The following is an 18678-nucleotide window of genomic DNA, read 5'->3' as shown; positions in this document are numbered from 1 at the left end:
TTGTGGACTGTGGTGTCCCTCCTATGGTTGCCAGTAGCACCAGAACATTCCCTTCGACAACATTTGGACAGAATGTCACTTATTCTTGTCAAGACAACTTTGTGTTATCTGGGAATTCAACCCTGACTTGTATGGCTAGTGGACTCTGGGGCACACCTCCAATGTGCTCTCGTGAGTTAACAGTCCATAAAGATCGTATCTGTATTATTGTATTTGTATTCATGCAGCTGTTTGTCAGGATCTTCCCTCACCTGCTAATGGAGTGATTAGCTATGATACGACATTCTCCCCAAGACCAGCGGGGACAGTGGGCACCTACACCTGTGGCACTGGGTACGATATATTTGGTCCAAGAACAAGAACATGTCAATCAGACACTACCTGGAGTGGAGGAGACATTGTCTGTCAAGGTATCTTCTTTATTGCTTGTCCCTGTAGTGACTTCTCTTACAGCAAGCTGTCCTGCTCTCACTCTATCAAATGGTGACATCACTTACATCACAGACACCTCTCCTATTCCAGTGGGTACAGTGGCTACCCACACCTGTAACGCCACGTTCGTGCTCTCTGGTGATGCTACCAGGACATGTACTGACAGTGCTAGTGGAGGAATGTGGAGTGGACCAATACTAACATGCATTGGTAAGCATCTGTTATCAATAAAGTTCCTATAATTATGGTATCTTTACAGGGACATGTGAGGACCTACCCAGCATCACTAATGGAGTCATTGCTTATTCATTAACCTCTCCTCCACGTACTGATGGGAGTACTGCCACTTACTCTTGTGGGATGATGATGGAGCTAATGGTGATCGGGAGCAGTGTAAGAACATGTGAATCAGACCGTAACTGGACTGAGGCTGAGCCATTCTGTCAGAGTCAGTTCCCATATATGTGTTACTAATGTGTGTTGATGTCATGTTTTATTACAGGAGTGTTCCTTCAGTTTGGAGTGTCCATAATAGTTGATAATAGTTCTCGAGTGCAGCTTGACACCATTGGAGAGGGGGAGAGAGGGCTGGTGTGCAGGACTGACCACCAACAATGCTGTAACGAGACCTCTAACGCCGCGTGGCTTAATCCCAATGGCACTGTTGTCCCTTCAACTCGTGGAGACTCTGATTTCTACACTGACACTGGTGTCGGGTTCATACGCCTCAACCTCATCAGAAATACCACCACTGCAACTGGCCAATATTGCTGCCGAGTTCCAGTGGACGATGGAGTTACCGTGGGGATGTTTTGTGCACCACTATTTCTGCCTGAACCTCAAGGTAGCTTAAAAACAATACAAGAACCTGTAACTATTTGTATTCCCCTAGTCTCTGTCCCTGTTGCTGCTATTGGTGGGGCAGTCGGTGCTATAGTGGTGGTGATTCTAGTGATCCTGCTCATCATATTCCTAGTACTGTTCCTGAGGTAAGCCATGCAGATGGTACCATCATGCAGTGTGTGTGTACATTCATTGTGGGTCTAGCTACACACAATTGTGTGTCTCCAACAACGTAAGGTATAAGTCATGCAGATGCTACCATCATGCAGTGTGTATATATATATAATTATATACTTTCATTGTGGATCTAGCTAGCCTCCAACAGCCTGTTCATTGTGCATCTAGTTAGCCTCCAACAGCCTGTTCATTGTGGATCTAGTTAGCCTCCAACAGCCTGTTCATCGTGGATCTAGCTAGCCTCCAACAGCCTGTTCATTGTGGATCTAGCTAGCCTCCAACAGCCTGTTCATCGTGGATCTAGCTAGCCTCCAACAGCCTGTTCATTGTGGATCTAGCTAGCCTCCAACAGCCTGTTCATCGTGGATCTAGCTAGCCTCCAACAGCCTGTTCATTGTGGATCTAGCTAGCCTCCAACAGCCTGTTCATTGTGGATCTAGCTAGCCTCCAACAGCCTGTTCATTGTGGATCTAGCTAGCCTCCAACAGCCCCTTCATTGTGGATCTAGCTAGCCTCAACAGCCTGTTCATTGTGGATCTAGCTAGCCTCCAACAGCCCCTTCATTGTGGATCTAGCTAGCCTCCAACAGCCTGTTCATTGTGGATCTAGCTAGCCTCCAACAGCCTGTTCATTGTGCATCTAGCTAGCCTCCAACAGCCTGTTCATTGTGGATGTAGCTAGCCTCCAACAGCCTGTTCATTGTGGATCTAGCTAGCCTCCAACAGCCTGTTCATTGTGGATCTAGCTAGCCTCCAACAGCCTGTTCATTGTGGATCTAGCTAGCCTCCAACGTTCATTGTGGATCTAGCTAGCCTCCAACAACCTGTTCATTGTGGATCTAGCTAGCCTCCAACAGCCTGTTCATTGTGGATCTAGCTAGCCTCCAATTAACAGCCTGTTCATCGTGTATCCAGCACCAGAATAGCTTATATAGACACTGAAGCATGACAACATAACTGTTATTATTTCTACAGACGCTCACGGAAGAAGCAGTATGAGCCTGCTGTCAAAAACTCTGGTTTCTCTACTGTATACACCAAACACAGCGATACTGATGGGGTGGCCACCATATCAAAGGATCAAGGTCAGTGCTGTTGATTAGTGTCATGAATTTCACCACTTAAACCTGCATGTGTATGTGTTAATATGTGCAGAGCCTACCATCACTGGCTTCCCCAGTGAGAGCAGAGCTAATGAAGGGGAGGAGGTGGTCATTAAGCCCAAGGTGGAAGGTCACCCTCCACCCAGTCTCACCTGGCACCACGATGGTAGGAAGGTGACTGCAGACTATGCCATAGAACTGGACCAGGACAGTGGAATATCCTTCCCTAGTGTGGAAATGAAACATGCTGGTGAGAGTACAGGTTACACACAAGGCCTTGTTAGTGTAAAGTGACTACAGCTGGTACAACTCTCTATTGTAAAGTTTCATATTGAAAATGCACTTCAGTTTAACAAACACACGTCTCATTAGTCCCAAAATGTCAACTATCATAATATGATATATCAATATGTAGAGAGTGTGTGTGTGTGTGTGTGTGTGTGTGTGTGTGTGCGTGTGTGTGTGTGTGCGTGTGTGTGTGTTGGAGGGGTTGAAACAAAAAAATAAATTGTGAGAAACTGCCTTATATGACTGTAGAATTGGGTAACCACCTCTCCTATTTTCATTAAATATTGCTTATAAAAATTGACAAATGGTTGCAGGAATAACTCTTACTGTAGTTAATTAGCTGTCTATTGGTAGGCTTCTTTTATATATTCAGACATCATAGAAAACACACAGACACAAACCACGAACAGAAAAGAAAAGGCAAACAGAGCCCGGCCTTGAGAGCCGAGAATGATGGGTTAAAGAGTCTTTCACGGTGCACCAACACTCCCCATTCATCTGTTGCATCCAGAAACACATACAACTAGCACACTGAATAAGCTATTCACTTGGGGCCATGCTGAATAATTATTGTATAAGCTATTTACATTTGAGGTATATTAAATGCTGACATAAATTATAGGACTTATCTTAGACTTGATATTGGCTGCTGCAGTACTTCAACTTAGCTTGTATGGCTGTGTACATTCTAATCTGACCTTAGAGAGGCTTAGGTACAGGCTGTATTGGTTTTGTGGTGTAGTATCTGATAATGGGGATGGGTCTATGTGGCAAGCACAAAACAATCATTAACCTCTAATTTTGGTTCTTAGAATTAGCACTAGGCATATTTTGTTAAAATAATGACAAAATAATATATAGATGGTAGTGTGTGCGCGCGCGTGTGTGTGTGTGTGCGCGTGCGTGTGTCACAGGGAAAATATTTAAATTTCCTGCTACAGTGCTGCTACATTGCAGCCCATAAAATCTGCACATTTCCTGAAAAATGGCAGGTGTCCTGCAAGTGTCCTGCAACCTACTTACAAAGGATAGTGCAACGTTTCCTGTATAGTTTCCTTTACTATTCCTTAAGAAGTTCAGGACATGTGTAAGATTCATAAAGGAAAGTCTACAGGAAATTTTGTACTATCCTGAAAGTATAGGAAATTTAGATATTTTTCCTGTGTGTGTGTGTGCGCGCGTGCGTACGTGCGTGTGTGTGCGTGCATGCGTGCGTGCATGCGTGCGTGCGTGCGTGCGTGTGTGTGTTTACCATTTCCCTGTGTGTGTGTGTGCAGGTGTGTATAAGCTGGTGGCCAGTGGACCCTCTGGCACAGCTGAGAAAGAGCTCCAGTTGATAGTGGTACCAGAGGGAGGGGAAGCAGAGGTGACAGATGAGGTGGACCTCACTCCTATACCAGTGGATGGGTTTGGAGCATATGTCACTGAGCAGCATGCTAATGGCAATAAGAAGTTTTCCAACAACTATTCGGTGGGTTTAATACATGTACAGTGATTGTGCTTATTACCTCACCAACAGACTTGCCTTGTTATTGTTATGATGTTCACTCCAGCACACCCACACACACACACACACACACACACACACACACACACACACACTGCACAGGGTCTCGGTGGTAAGGAAGGTGAACACTCAACAGCTATTGCCAAACAGCACAAAGATGAAAACAGATTTGGAAACATTCTTGTGTGTGAGTTCCTGAGGTAGAGGTCTGCCCAGACAGTACAGTCTTGTACTGAGCTGTATAATTAGGCCTCCCAGTTAGTGTGAGCCTCTAACACACACAACATGTCTACATTGTACTAGTACAGCCAAGCATACAGTGATACAGCAACCAATTAATATCAAGTCCAAGATATGTCCTATAATTTATGCCAGCTCATGTGAGTAGCTTGCAGTCAGCATGACCCCAATGCATGTGAGTAGATTGCAGTTAGCATGGCCCCAATGCATGTGAATAGCTTATATTCAGTGTACTAGTTGTATGTGTCTCTGTCTTTTGTGCTGTGCTTATTACCTCATCAACAGACTGGCCTTGTTATTGTTATGATGTTCAATCCAGCACACACACCCACCCACACACACACACACACACCCACACACACACACACACACACACACACACACACACACACACACACACACACACACACACACACACACACACCACAAAACTGTACAGGGTCCTGGTGGCAAGGAAGGTGAACACTCAACAGCAATTGCCAAACAGCACAAAGATGAAAACAGATTTGGAAACATTCTTGTGTGTAAGTTCCTGAGGTAGAATCAGTACTTTGTTCAGAGGGGATTTATTTTGGATTCATGTGGTACAACACGTGCACACTGGTATCTATTTATTTTAACTAAAGCCTAGAGCTAACTCTAAGAGATTTATCTTTTTGTTTTGCATTTCTATAGAAGTCCAACCACATAGACCAACCCATTTATCAGCTACTAACCACACAACCTGGCCCAGACAGTACAGTCTTGTACTGAGCTGTATAATTAGGCCTCCCAGTTAGTGTGAGCCTCTAACACACACAACATGTCTACATTGTACTAGTACAGCCAAGCATACAGTGATACAGCAACCAATTAATATCAAGTCCAAGATATGTCCTATAATTTATGCCAGCTCATGTGAGTAGCTTGCAGTCAGCATGACCCCAATGCATGTGAGTAGCTTGCAGTTAGCATGGCCCCAATGCATGTGAGTAGCTTGCAGTCAGCATGGCCCCAATGCATGTGAATAGCTTATATTCAGTGTACTAGTTGTATGTGTCTCTGAATGTAACAGATGAATGGGGAGGGTTGGTGCACCGTTAAAGACTATTTAACCCACCCATCATTATCGGCTTGCTTTTTCTATTCAGCATTTCCTGTATGGTTTTGTGTTGTCTGCTTTTTTTGTTTCTGGTTTACTATATAGTTCCCTAGCTATTAAATACTAGCTGAAGAGCGTTTTGCATTTTTGATGCCCAATCAAAATAAATAATCAAGACACTGTGATTGACTATGTAAGATAACCTAGACACATGTAGGTAGGATTCCATTAACTAGTTGGATATAGCCGCTGAAAATCATCTGCTAGTAGTAAAGGTTGGATTCCAACCATCGTAAATAAACGAAATTAAGCTTTTCGCAAGATTGGGTGGGTGTGCGACTGACAATCTTTGCCCTTTTGTTCTGCAGATGATGACAACCTCATTATCCTAGACCCCATCCCTGGACAAGAGGACTGTCAGAGTGACTACATCAATGCCTGCTATGTAGACGTGAGTGGGTGTGTGTTATGACTAGAGGGTCACGGAATTTAGAAATATAGTTAATGATTATATAGGGCTGCCTGTCTCTTCCATGAATAACAATGTACCGTATATCTTATAATTTATCAGACAGCAAAAATTTATTATTTTAGAAATTGTCCGGGTATAATTGGAACGGATCTTTATAGCGCACGTGAGATGTCCGGAATAATTAGAACAGGCATGAGCAGCATGCAAGCTAGCTAAGTTTAATAGTACAGTGGTGTGACTGAATTGTTGCACTAGCTGTCTAAAAACTAGCCTCGATACCAGGCTGCACTTCCTCTGAGAATGGGCGTGGTATCGACTGCTTATGAGCTAATCATTAGCCAGATTCCAGCTAATACAGGATAACAACGTGTATGCTCAGTAAAACAATGACGTCACAACAAACAGAAGTGAATTGAAACTTCGATTGAAGGCCCGTCTGATAGCATTCTGATAGCCACCCCGTAGCCTGCTATGCTAACAAAAGACTCACAGCCTGCAACAGTGTGGATGACAATCGTCTGAACATTTACTACAGCAGTTCAACACTCTTACTCTTGTCTACTCTTGTAATATATCTTCTATCCAGTCATCATCAAGCCATCAAGCTCTCTTCGATTCTATAATGACTGTGTGGGTTCATTGTCAACAATTGCAATAATATACCATATAGAGGGAAATTTTCGTGAGGTGCAAAATTTCGCGTTTTTCGAGGGAAGAGTAGTTAACGCGAAAATTAAAACGGGGATAAACTCCCACACACTGGTATTTCACATGTAAATTAAGCTATTGGTGGCTCTGGAGCCAAATAGCGAAAATTGTCTTGGGTGAGATCCAGAGGGGGGTCTATTTTCGACCCAACCCTACTATAGCGTGCAATTACCATGTTTATGTTTTGTTACCTTCAAATGGTGTCACGCTCTCTACTGCAGGGTTTTGTCAAGCGAAACAAGTTCATTGCTTCTCAAGGTATCATGCAGTTTAGAGCATAACTGTACACACAAGACAGTAACTATGCACACTTGCTGTAACTATGCACACTTGCTGTGTGCTTGCTTTTACAATCATGACTATTGTTAAATACTTCATTGCTTGTTTTCAATATGTCTATTCCTCCCCTCCCCACACAAAGGACCACTACCCAATACTCTGGTGGACTTCTGGCGCATGATGTGGCAGGAGAGACCACCCATAATAGTCATGCTCACCAACGTCATGGAGAACAACAAGATCAAGTGTCAACAGTACTGGCCTGACAGTGGCAGTGTGAGCTATGGCCCCTTCACGGTCACCATCACAGACCAGCAGGTCCTGGCTGACTACACTGTCAGAAACCTACTACTTGCAGTGAGTACCCTAATAGCATTATATATACTGCATATGTTATGTTAACAATAATTGTTATGTTTAACAGTAATTTTGTTAACATTCGTTGACATTGTGTTTTTTGACTGTTTACTTCACACATTAATTTTCTTTCGATGTTTGTCTTTGTCACAGATGAAAGGGGAAAGTGGGAAACCATTCAAGACCACTCAGTTTCACTTCACGACGTGGCCTGATCACGGTGTGCCTGACTATGCCACGCCCATTCTTGGGTTCCACCGTCGGGTCAAGTCCCAACACAAGCCATCCAGAGGTCCTCTCCTGGTCCATTGCAGTGCTGGTGTGGGACGCACAGGCACTTACATTGCCCTTGATAATGTCCTCGATCAGATCGCAGCTGAGGACATCATCGATATTTCCGGCACCATTGTCAGAGCTCGCAATCAGAGAATGAAAATGGTCCAGACCCAGGTAAGCACGTACTATATAGACACAGAAACAAGTAACTACATGTTCAGTGCATTGATGTCATTGCGGTCACGTGATAAGGTCCAGCCCAATATACTGGCACTTATAGTGATTCGTGCACGCATGTCGGACCTCCTCTGAGTCTAACTGATAAGAATGTGTAGAGGATTACATGTAGTCAGGGAAAGTGGGTATCATTTGTACACACTATATAAATAATAAAGTGGCCATTATAAAAATTAGGTATGCCTAGCCTCGTCCTCACGCCCACTTCCTCTGAGAGTGGGCGTGGTATCGACTGCTTGCGTATGAGCTAACCATTAGCCAGATACCGGCTAATACAGGATAACAACGTGTAATCTGTCCAGTTTAAGTACCCACAGTATATATATATAACTAGCGCAAAAAACATTTTGTGAAAAAAGGGGGAGGGGGAAGTAGGGTTGGCTGAGCCGCTCAAACACCAAAAAGGACGTAAACAAGATATGGTTTGGTGTTGGTTATTTTATGGTTGATATTGGCTTTGTTTGAGATGGGCGTTTATTGACATGGAGTTTATTGACAAAGACAGCTTTTACCATGGGCATTTAATCACGATAATTATTTTCAGCTGATGTGATCCTTTACCAGTCTACTAAAAGTAGTTTGTTAGACCCATTGCAGTGATTGTATAACTGAACACTCCTCTGGTTCTATATATTCATGTCAACAGCTGCATGAGGGTCTATAGTTGTAATAATTTATGATATAATTATTATTAATAAGGCTAGTTTTTTTTACCCTCTTCATCATGAAACGCCAGTAGAAAACCTGAACGCAAAAGTAATGATAGTTAAAAAGGAGAAGTAGTGCTCCAACCAAGCCAATATCAACCATAAAATAACCAATAAATTATTATACCAACCCTACCTCCCCCATTTTTTCACAAAATGTTATTTGCACTTGTTTGTACACTTTTTCTCCAATTTGTAGGTACGTTAGCTATAGATCGAATATCTGTAGTCTATGCATTGCCACCATTATAAGAACAACAACTTGTTTCAGCTGCATTAGCTGACACTGTTCCAGTTTTTTTTTGTGCATCTGTCAACCATGAAGTTTTTGTACTAGTAGTAAATCTAGTTCACGTATGATTATATGCATGCAGTGATTATTAGATCTATAATAAGGCATAAGCAGCTCAGAATAAGAGCAGTCATCATATTAACCTAAAGCAGCTTATCGACTAGACTATCTCCGGAACTGGAGAGGTAAGAATCGACAGTACAAAACACTACGGTAAGAGGTGTGTGGGCAATTAGCTATGTTTGAGCATACTCGGTAAGAAAATAATGAAAAAAAAATAAAAAGCTTCCACCCTAGCAAATTTGACTTAACTTTGAGGGAAAGCGATTAGTTAGGGACGTATCCAAGACAACAGAGGATAGTAATATGTGTCTAGTTTGTGCTGTGGAGCTGCAGTTCTCTAGATTATCTCACGGAAGAAACTGATCAGGGGAAGAATGACAAAAGTTTGTAGTTTAAATTGCTGTTTTTATACTTTTTCATATAATGTTCAATTCAGTTCACATTTGTCACACAAATGATATGGGCAACAGATATATAAAGTCAAAATAACTCTATCTGAGATCCAGAGGGGCCGGGGCTTTTTGCTGTTTTCGACCCAACTATTAGCACTACCATCTAAATAATAGTTAGCAAACTGCTTGACTACAATACAATTACTTAACAACGGAATACTAGGTATACTAAGTAAATTTGCAGGTATACTAAGTCCCTTAGTATACCTGCTCTGAGGCACTTTTCCCATGTACTTCCCATGTAGATCTTATCTACTACCGGTAGTGTCTAATGACGTGACATTAACAGTGAAATGGCTCAGACACTGCCATTTTGAATTGATTCTACTGAGCATGCTCATTGCCCCTCTTCCTATAGGACCAATATGTGTTCATCCACGATGCTATCCTGGAGTCAGTGACGTGTGGAGACACTCAGATCAGTGCTGGAGATCTGCGCAGACAGATACAGAAGATGTCATCAGTGGCCCCGGGAAAAACCGTCTCAGATTTCCAATACCAGTTCCAAATTCTGGAACAAGTATCTCCAAATCCGAATGAGGTCAACTGCAGTAGTGCATTGAGACACAAGAACCTGAACAGGGGAATACAGTACCTACCAAGTAAGTATTTACTAAGGTTTTAGATTTTAGATTAAACGACCATTACCTGATTATATGTAAGCGCCCCTTTACCAACTCCACAGTTGAGAATCACCGTGTGTTCCTGAAAGGAGAGGACCCTGGCCGTGACTATGTCAATGCCGTCTTTGTCAATGTAAGTGTGTGTTCGCAAGGCACTCAAAGAGCTACTGAACACACAACATTATTTTTTTAATTGGACGTTTGCTACCCAAGTTATGAACAACGAAAGATAGTTCCAGGAAACAGACTTGATTTAGAAAAAAACACTCACTTCAAAAAATGGAAAATGTTCGCCTGAAATACATCACTAATCTAAGCACACCATAATTATTGTACCACTATCATTTGGAGCACATTGTTCAGTGTTCCCTCCCTCCCTCCAGGGCTACAAGCACCAGAAGGCATACATCATTGCCCAGAATCCACTGGACTCAACTGTGCGTAACTTCTGGAAGGTGATCTATGACAGGAAGTGTGCGGCTGTTGTGATGTTGACTCCACTCAGTGAGAATGGGAAGGTAAGAGATGGCCTCCATTAGAGGTCCTCCCTGTTGAGTGCGTGTGTGTGTGTGTGTAGGAGGCATGCTCCCAGTACTGGCCAGAGAGTGGCAATGTCACCTCCTTCGGTGAGTTCACCATCGATAACTTGGGTGAGGAAACCAACACTGGGTTCGTTATGAGGCAACTGAGCGTACTTAACAAGAAGGTTTGTTATTTATATATCACTTCGATTGCTTCTTTATCGTTCCTATTTTTTCCTCCAGACTAAGCAAACTCAGCAAATAATTCAAATCCAAATTCTCGATTGGAAGTCGACTGGTGCATGTGCAAACCTCAAGATTGTAACTGACGTGAATGAGGAGGTTATAAAGGTTCAAAGGAGGACTGGAAACAAGGCGATTGTGGTCCACTGCAGGTGAGGATCTGTTATAATAAGTTTCTAATTGTATTGTGTTATTTCCAGTGACACTGCGACCCGCTCTGGTATGTACTGCTCTATAGCTACTACCATTGACCGTTGCAAGACAGAGGGAGTGGTGGATGTGTTCCAGGTGGTCAAGGCTCTCAGGGTCCACAAGCCAGGGGCAGTACCCTCAGTCGTGAGTTCATCTGCTGCTTACAGCTATTATATATAGAGCCTGCACCACTTATATAAGCCAGACCTCTCAGCTGCTACCCACACAAGCAAGCCTCCTTGCACCATTCATGCCTTGTGCATTACTTGTATTTCCTACCACACACCACAGTCATTGTGTGTGTGCGTGTGTGTGTGTGTGTGCATGTGTGTGTGTGTGCGTGCGTGCGTGCGTGCGTGCGTGCGTGCGTGCGTGCGTGTGTGTGCAGTGTATGTGTATTAATGTGCCACTCCCCCTCACAGGACAACTACAAGGATGTTTTCGAGGCCTTGTTGGTCTACTTGGACTCCTTCGATACTTATGCAAACTTTCTGTAAACCAAACTGGAACTTGGTGGCAACATCTGTTCCACTTACATTTGGGAGGGGGGAGCAAGGGAGAGGTTTTTAATGTGAACATGTTGTTTTGCTGTGTTTGAAGTTAGACGTAGGATTTTAGTTTTTTCCACATTTCACATTTTTTATTCTCCTTTAATTAATAATTGTATATCATTTCAGTGTGATGAAAATGTTTGGATGATTTAAGTGCTGCATGGTCGCCTAACTGAAAATTGCCAAATAATTATACTTCAATTGAACATAATTAATCGATAACCTTCAACCATGCCTTGCATGCTCATTCTGATTAAAGGTATTAGTTGGTGGCCTTAGAATTTAGCGTGAAGTACATCTGATGCATTACCTGTATGTATAATGGTGTCCATCAGTAATAGATCAGAAGCAAACAGCCAGCTGTATAATGAAATTAGCTCTGACTGTCTTGTCCCCCCCCCTCTCCCCCAGGGCATGGCTTATGTAGGTCGCACCAAGATATGTACCATATATTGTACCCTCCAACCATTTCGGACCCATCCCATGCCATGCAGGAGTATTCCAATTGGATCCATGTGGAAGTTCAGGTAACTATAATAATATGCTCTTGATATTCCATAATAAATTATACGTTATATAATTTTTGTTGAACCACTAATTTCATATTCTACAGCTCAGAATGGTGATGTAAAACCTATTTTACGCATTTCTATAAATACGAAAATTTATACCATACGAAAATAACTCTATAATGGTACAATGCTCTAGCTCTCTCTCTTCCTGTGTAGGTGAGATAGAGTGGTGTCCACCGTCCACACGTTGCTGGTATCCATGGTCGCGAGGATGACGGCGCCTACTCCATTGTGTTGTCAGGTGGATCGAATCAGTGGCCGTAACTAAAGTTCTAATTATCCGATTTCATGATTTTTTGATTGAGTCCTTTCAGATGGCATGCTAGATCAATTGTTGACAATTTCCAAAATTTTCCAGAACACTGTTTCAACAACCCCATACCCCCCATACAGGGCGCTTGCTCGTACGTGTGATTGCCCCCTCAATGACAAGACAGGCGGTAGTGCTCAGAAGTGGACAAACAACAAACCAGTGAGAGTGGTACGGAACTACAAGGGACGGAAGAGCTCAGAGTACGCCCCCGAGGAGGGGAACAGGTACGATGGGATCTACAAGGTGGTCAAGTACTGGCCAGAGAAGAACAAGAATGGATTCATTGTCTGGAAGTACCTATTCAGCAGGAGAGATGATGAGGTGGGTACACTTTAAGGAAAGACTGTTAGAAACGTTTCGCCGAATAGCAGCCTTTTTGCATCATATGCCATGCATGCAATATTGAGTATGAATGTTTGCTGTACATGCTTAATCAGCAAACATTTATACCCACGAAATATACCCTCTGCATGTGGTGGGTGAGGTATGCCCGTAGATAATTACTGTACAAGTGTTGGCAGTCGTACTAAAGTCATGATAATTATATGTACTGCAATCAAGAGCCTTTATTTTATGCTATAATATAATACCAGTGTCTCCAGTTACCCTTCTCCCTCTCTCCTCCTCTCTCTGACAGTCTCATGCTCCCTGGACTCGTGAGGGCAAGAAGGCCATTAAGAAGTTAGGCCTCACCATGGAGTATCCTGATGGCTACCTCGAGGCTCAGGCTGCCAAGAAACAGAGCAAAGAAGCAGAGGCTGATGATGGGGCGGGGTCAGAGGAGGAGGCAGACAACAAGGGGAAGAGGGGGCGGAAGAGAAAGGCTCCTGGTATGTGTATCTGATGTACTTTAGTCTGTGATTGTCGCTTTAGCTATTATTGATTTATTGCTTTTAATTTTGTGCAGACTCCAAGGCTCCTGGTTCCCCTGCCAAGAAGAGTAAGCAACCTCGGTACGAGCTGAGCAAAGGTCAGAGGTCACTCATCAAGGCTGACACGGTCAACAGCAAAGTGTGGGAGGAGCTACTAGCCTCGTCCAAAGATGAGGGCTCAGTGAGTCACTATCTGCCTGGAAGCACTGTATGACTCTGTATACTAATCCCTAGCTTATAGGGACACGTACTGGCATTCAGTACTTACCTGGTACTATATATGACTATGTTATTGTATGGTAATACTTTCTTGAGAAAACACGAAGCAGCTTTGTTTGTTATCATTGGGTTTAGAGTACATCCTCTGATGTACATGTATACTGTACCTACTGTATGCTATACTGTTACAGTACTGTAGTGTACTGTATAGTGTATATTCATTTGCATTGTTCTCTCCTTAAGGCTGGTCTGTTGAGTCGTATCCAGGAGACATTCAACTGCATCGTGTGTCAGGAGGTGGTCTACCAGCCCGTCACTACCACCTGCAGCCACAACATCTGTAAGGTGGGGAGAAACCACTGACTAGAGATATCACTAATGCACTGTGGCTTTGTAGTGTGGCTTCATAACATAGCTAATGAGCGGCAGCTCAAGATTGATAAGATTTTATATCAGAGGAGGCGTGCCTCGATTAGGCTAATTGCCTCTGTAATAACCTTGAGTGTGGGCGTATAATCGAGGCGTGGTTATGCCGACGCTCAAGGTTATTGCAGAGGCAATTAGCCTAATCGAGGCACGCGTGTCGTACCTCCTCTGATTTTATAGATCTATATCTTTATTTTACATAGATCTACCGTTTACAATTGCTATTTTGCATCCATCATGGTTTTGTTTTCAATGAGTATCTTATGCAAGTGTACACTACCCCCACTGCGTCCCTCACTTTCCCCCCCCACACACACACACATACACACCCACACACCCACACACTAGACGTGTCTGAGTCGTTCCTTCAAGGTGGACGTGTACAGCTGCCCCAACTGTCGTCATGACCTGGGCAAGGACTATGCCATGACAGTCAACAAGTCCCTACAGGCAGTACTATTGGACCTGTTCCCTGGATACAATGGAGGGAGATGACACTACACACACTAACTGGGACCACTGAACAGTGTTATTCTATAGAACTGCAATTTAATGTGCACACTTCCTTATCATGACTTTGTGTATAGTGTGTGCTGTCAGTATGAATAAATTATTTCTCATAATAAAATTTCAGCTAGATCATATCATTATAGGATGAATAATGAACTCTTGGCTACAAGAATAATGAGAATGTTCCCCTCAAGGTTATTTCTCTGCTGTCTGCTGGGAAGTGCTTCTCTTGTGTATGGACAGCAGGCTTTGAGTGAGTTGATATAGATCATGCATAGATACTATCATGCAGTCAGCTATAATTATGGCTAAGCTAATACTAACCTGTGCTATTGGATAGTAGATGAAACAAGTATTATAGGTTTGATATCAGAGCATCAATTATTGTATTATGGCATACAGCTGGACTGGCAGCATCCAATGAATTCGGTGATGGCACTGACCACACTGGAGAGATCATCTCATTCTCTGATGTTGGATCAGGAGCTGATGGTCTACCACGCCCCTGGCTTTGCTACACTGAAGACACTGGTAGTGTATTGTGGCTTTTCCCCGATGGGAGTGCATTGCAATTTGGAAGTACTTTGTTGGCAGTTCAGGACGAAGTGTTCATCAGAGATGTTACTAATTTTGGCGTTGCTCTGTATCGTGGTCCCACACACTTCAGTCCTGATGGAGAACACTGCTGTGTGAGGAATAACACAGCACTGAGGATATGTCTCACCTTCAGTAAGTGCTGACTATATTGTCTATGTCCAATACTAACTCCCACCCCCCACAGCTCCCTGCCCCACACTGACTCCCGTGTCTAATGGAATGATTTCATACGATGCAACCACCAACATGGCCACCTACACCTGTGACCCTGGGTACACCATCAGTGGAGCTACTCCGATAACTTGTATGAGTGATGATGGTACTAGTGCTGGTACCTGGTCTCCAACACCATCAGTCATTTGTACAAGTGAGTACTGTTAACCGTCCATCTTATAATTACAGCGTCACCTTAATAGAAGCTCCAATTGTGAGCGTTAACTAAATTATGGTGCTAGCGCATATAACTAGAAAATTGAAATCTAGTCTAATACTGATCCTATAGTCTCGTGGAACAGCTACTATCACTTTAGCACCACTCTAATATAAGCGCCAATCAAGTTTTTTTCTTGTCTATTTGTCACTGTTAATGTTTTGTGCCTCATTAATTACAGTACTTTTCAAGTAGGTTGAATCATTCAAAGTTGAATGTTGAAGTGAGTACTCACACCACTAAACCACAAAACAAAGCTGATCATGATTATGATCTACCCACAAGCTTCATAATTATGTACAAATGTATGTGTATCTTTGCTTGAACTTCTCCTAAGTAAGTGCCTAGAGTATCTGTTGTTACGGATTTCAACATAGGATGAGGACCATGCATGCCTTTGCTACTTTGGCTCGACATCTCCACTTCTCCCGAACAAATGCTCTATTCTTTTACAGTACTTTTGCTGATGTACATTAATTCTCTTACTTGGTTTGCTTAAGTAGTGTAGCAACACTCTGCACCTCAAGTCATTTGAATATGCATCTAGATGAACACCCACACATGTAGTCAGTGCTGTGTATTATCATGCATGGGCATCATCACACTGACAGGCTGTGACAGCCACTTACAGTTGTATCAGCTTTGTGGTTTAGTGGTGTGAGTACTCACTTCAACATTCAACTTTGAATGATTCAACCTACTTGCAAAGTACTGTATAAAGAAGAAAGACTGCTGCAAGCTGCACTTGAGCAATGCATGCATTATTGCACTTGATAATATCATTTATTCTCAGTTGTGGATTGTGGCTCTCCTCCCACCACTGGCAATGGATCTCCTGGAACACCCACCAGCACAACCTACCAAGGGACAGTGACCTACACCTGTGTCAGTGGATATGGGATCTCCACTGGAGTCACCACAGCAATGGCTACCTGTATGGCTAGTGGGACCTGGGGACCTCTACCAACTTGTTCACGTATGTGAAGTTGATGTCACTGATAATACTGCATTAACTGTATTATCAACTGTATTATCATTAACTTGTCAATGTAAGTCGTACAATTGTCCATTTCATCAATTTCATATCTCCCCACAGTTGTTGACTGTGGTTCCCTGGACGCCCCCTCCAATGGAGCAGTGGACACATCCTCTGGAACCACCTTCATGATGACTGCTACCTACACCTGTAACACTGGCTACAATATGGTTGGAACTGTGACCAGGACCTGCCAGGCTAGTGCAATATGGAGCCTCACTGCACCCACCTGTACTGGTATGCCTCGTGTAGTAGTCAAGCGTATAGAGGATACCTCATGTTTCCATAGCCCTGTGTCCTCATGATCCCCTCTCCAATGGAATGGTGACCTACTCATCAGATGTTGACCCTCCACAACCCGGAGCAATGGCCACTTACTCTTGTGACACTGGCTATGAACTGAGTGGTGCTAGTACGAGGAATTGTGTGGCTGTCAGTGGATGGAGTACATCTCTACCTGTTTGCAATTGTTAGTTGAACTAACACACGTTCTAATTGTGAATGAATTCTTTATACAGCTGTTGACTGTAATGGCCTCACTGACCCCTCTAATGGAGCAGTGGACACATCCTCTGGAACCACCTTCATGATGACTGCTACCTACACCTGTAACACTGGATACACTCTCATTGGAGCAAACACTCGGACTTGTGGTGGTGATGGACAGTGGACTCCAGATGCTCCAACCTGTTTACGTACGCAAGTTATTATCAACATCAATTGTATGTTTACATTAGCAGTCTATAATTCATATGGTCCACCAGTTGTCATCTGTCATCCCATTAGATCTGTTTACTTAAGTTTAAACTGAAACAAGATTGTTATTACTTTCACAGAGCTCCTAGCTGTGATCAGCCCCAGTGGTGTTCCAATGGCTGGTCAGAGTTTCTCCCTTACTTGTTCCCTGAGTGGAGGGGCCTCTCTACAACCCACCCTCTCCTACCAGTGGACGAGGGAGGGAGGGTCACTCATGACCAGCACAGCAACCCTCAACTTTGACACTCTCTACTTGTCAGACGCTGGTCAGTACAGCTGTCAGGTCATCCTCACCTCCAGTCAGCTTGAGGGGGGACACACTGTAGCTGCTCACTACACCATTGAGTTCATGAGTAAGTTGGTACATTTACAATTCCACTCAAAATATGTAAGCATACTTACGTAAAACCTTACTAAAGATAGTGTATTCATACGGATTCACATCATTTTCTTTTGGTTTTTGTTTTATAGCACTCAATATTCAACTTCGTCTGGATGGAATAACAAACTGTGAGGTGTACATTGAGTCAGGAAGAAGTGCCATAGCCAGTGACATCACTACCAGACTATCTCAAGGTGTTGAAGGATTGTGTGCTTGTGGGTTCATCTCCTCCCTTCTCACTGACGAGTTTATCAATTGTTTTGATGGCTCCTCTAGTCATGTGACCTACAGAGCTGTGCTGACTGGAACAGAGAGTGTATCCACCATACAACTGGCTAGGCTAATGGAACAGTGGGTTGAGAATGATCCAATCGTTGTGGTGCAGAGTGCAGGCCTCAGTGTGACTAACAGTTGTCCGATTGTCATTGCTAACCTCAATAGTCCAGAGTGCCCTGAGGACATCACTAATCGGACGCAGGTGGCTGCTCCAACTTCCTCTATGGCTACTACCTCTGAGTCACCCACAGAGATTGTAGTGGTCAATGTTGGTGCAGTGGCTGGTGGGGTGGTTGCTGGAGTCTTGGCCATTGCTGTGCTAGTACTGATTGTAATAGTGCTGGTTATGTTGAGGCTACGGAGGTCTGGATCCAAGGACATGAGTGATGAGAAGACAGGCAGCCAACCAACACAGTGAGTGTTAGCTAGTGTGTGAATGAAGTAGCTGTACAGTGCATATATGGTGTGGTTGTATAGAGAGCTTCTGCCCTTATTCTATAATAATTATAATTATGTACCGGCATGTGAGTTAATGTATAATCTATATATTATATTCTATTTCGTGCAAACTACCCCCAGTGGTGATGAGTCATCTCCCCTCCCATGATTACGAGGGGTTGAGCAAACTACAAGAGGAGGCTACCTA

General features: G+C 43.4%; 3 protein-coding genes across 13 annotated transcripts in view; all 3 read left to right on the top strand.

The window, feature by feature from the left end:
• LOC135334761 (sushi, von Willebrand factor type A, EGF and pentraxin domain-containing protein 1-like) overlaps positions 1-11791 on the top strand; it is a 38550-nt gene extending 26759 nt beyond the window's left edge. For 8 of the 11 annotated variants that reach the window (XM_064530046.1, XM_064530050.1, XM_064530051.1 and 5 more), the window contains 21 exons: positions 1-171; positions 228-410; positions 454-642; positions 692-880; positions 935-1276; positions 1325-1421; positions 2427-2536; positions 2607-2804; positions 4120-4313; positions 5029-5113; positions 6039-6121; positions 7072-7108; positions 7272-7486; positions 7640-7936; positions 9872-10115; positions 10199-10269; positions 10520-10654; positions 10714-10842; positions 10901-11052; positions 11101-11236; positions 11515-11791. In XM_064530046.1, the coding sequence (XP_064386116.1) occupies positions 1-171; positions 228-410; positions 454-642; positions 692-880; positions 935-1276; positions 1325-1421; positions 2427-2536; positions 2607-2804; positions 4120-4313; positions 5029-5113; positions 6039-6121; positions 7072-7108; positions 7272-7486; positions 7640-7936; positions 9872-10115; positions 10199-10269; positions 10520-10654; positions 10714-10842; positions 10901-11052; positions 11101-11236; positions 11515-11589 (3332 nt within the window). In that variant the 3' untranslated portion in view covers positions 11590-11791. Of the gene's footprint in view, positions 172-227; positions 411-453; positions 643-691; positions 881-934; positions 1277-1324; positions 1422-2426; positions 2537-2606; positions 2805-4119; positions 4314-4451; positions 4537-5028; positions 5114-6038; positions 6122-7071; positions 7109-7271; positions 7487-7639; positions 7937-9871; positions 10116-10198; positions 10270-10519; positions 10655-10713; positions 10843-10900; positions 11053-11100; positions 11237-11514 lie in introns of those variants that run through there. The other 3 variants (XM_064530049.1, XM_064530047.1, XR_010394364.1) reach the window with 3 other exon arrangements.
• Positions 11792-12156: 365 nt separating this feature from the next.
• On the top strand, positions 12157-14540 carry LOC135334746 (E3 ubiquitin-protein ligase UHRF1-like). The gene is made up of 6 exons (XM_064530028.1): positions 12157-12170; positions 12609-12849; positions 13166-13358; positions 13436-13581; positions 13863-13964; positions 14394-14540. Exons 1-6 carry the CDS (start codon positions 12157-12159, stop codon positions 14538-14540), a joined length of 843 nt encoding a protein of 280 aa, XP_064386098.1.
• The window catches only part of LOC135334799 (sushi, von Willebrand factor type A, EGF and pentraxin domain-containing protein 1-like), a 26625-nt gene continuing 22482 nt past the window's right edge, over positions 14536-18678 (top strand). The window contains exons 1-5 of the mRNA XM_064530126.1: positions 14536-14808; positions 14958-15284; positions 15337-15519; positions 16376-16558; positions 16679-16855. Coding sequence (XP_064386196.1) covers positions 14700-14808; positions 14958-15284; positions 15337-15519; positions 16376-16558; positions 16679-16855 — 979 coding nt within the window. The 5' untranslated portion in view covers positions 14536-14699. The remainder of the gene's footprint in view (positions 14809-14957; positions 15285-15336; positions 15520-16375; positions 16559-16678; positions 16856-18678) is intronic.

This window comes from Halichondria panicea, chromosome 4, assembly GCF_963675165.1.
Source record: "Halichondria panicea chromosome 4, odHalPani1.1, whole genome shotgun sequence".
In the NCBI taxonomy this organism is placed as follows: Eukaryota; Metazoa; Porifera; class Demospongiae; order Suberitida; family Halichondriidae; genus Halichondria; species Halichondria panicea.
The sequence above is the reverse complement of the archived record's forward strand: the minus strand, read 5'-3'. Positions and strand labels throughout refer to the sequence as shown.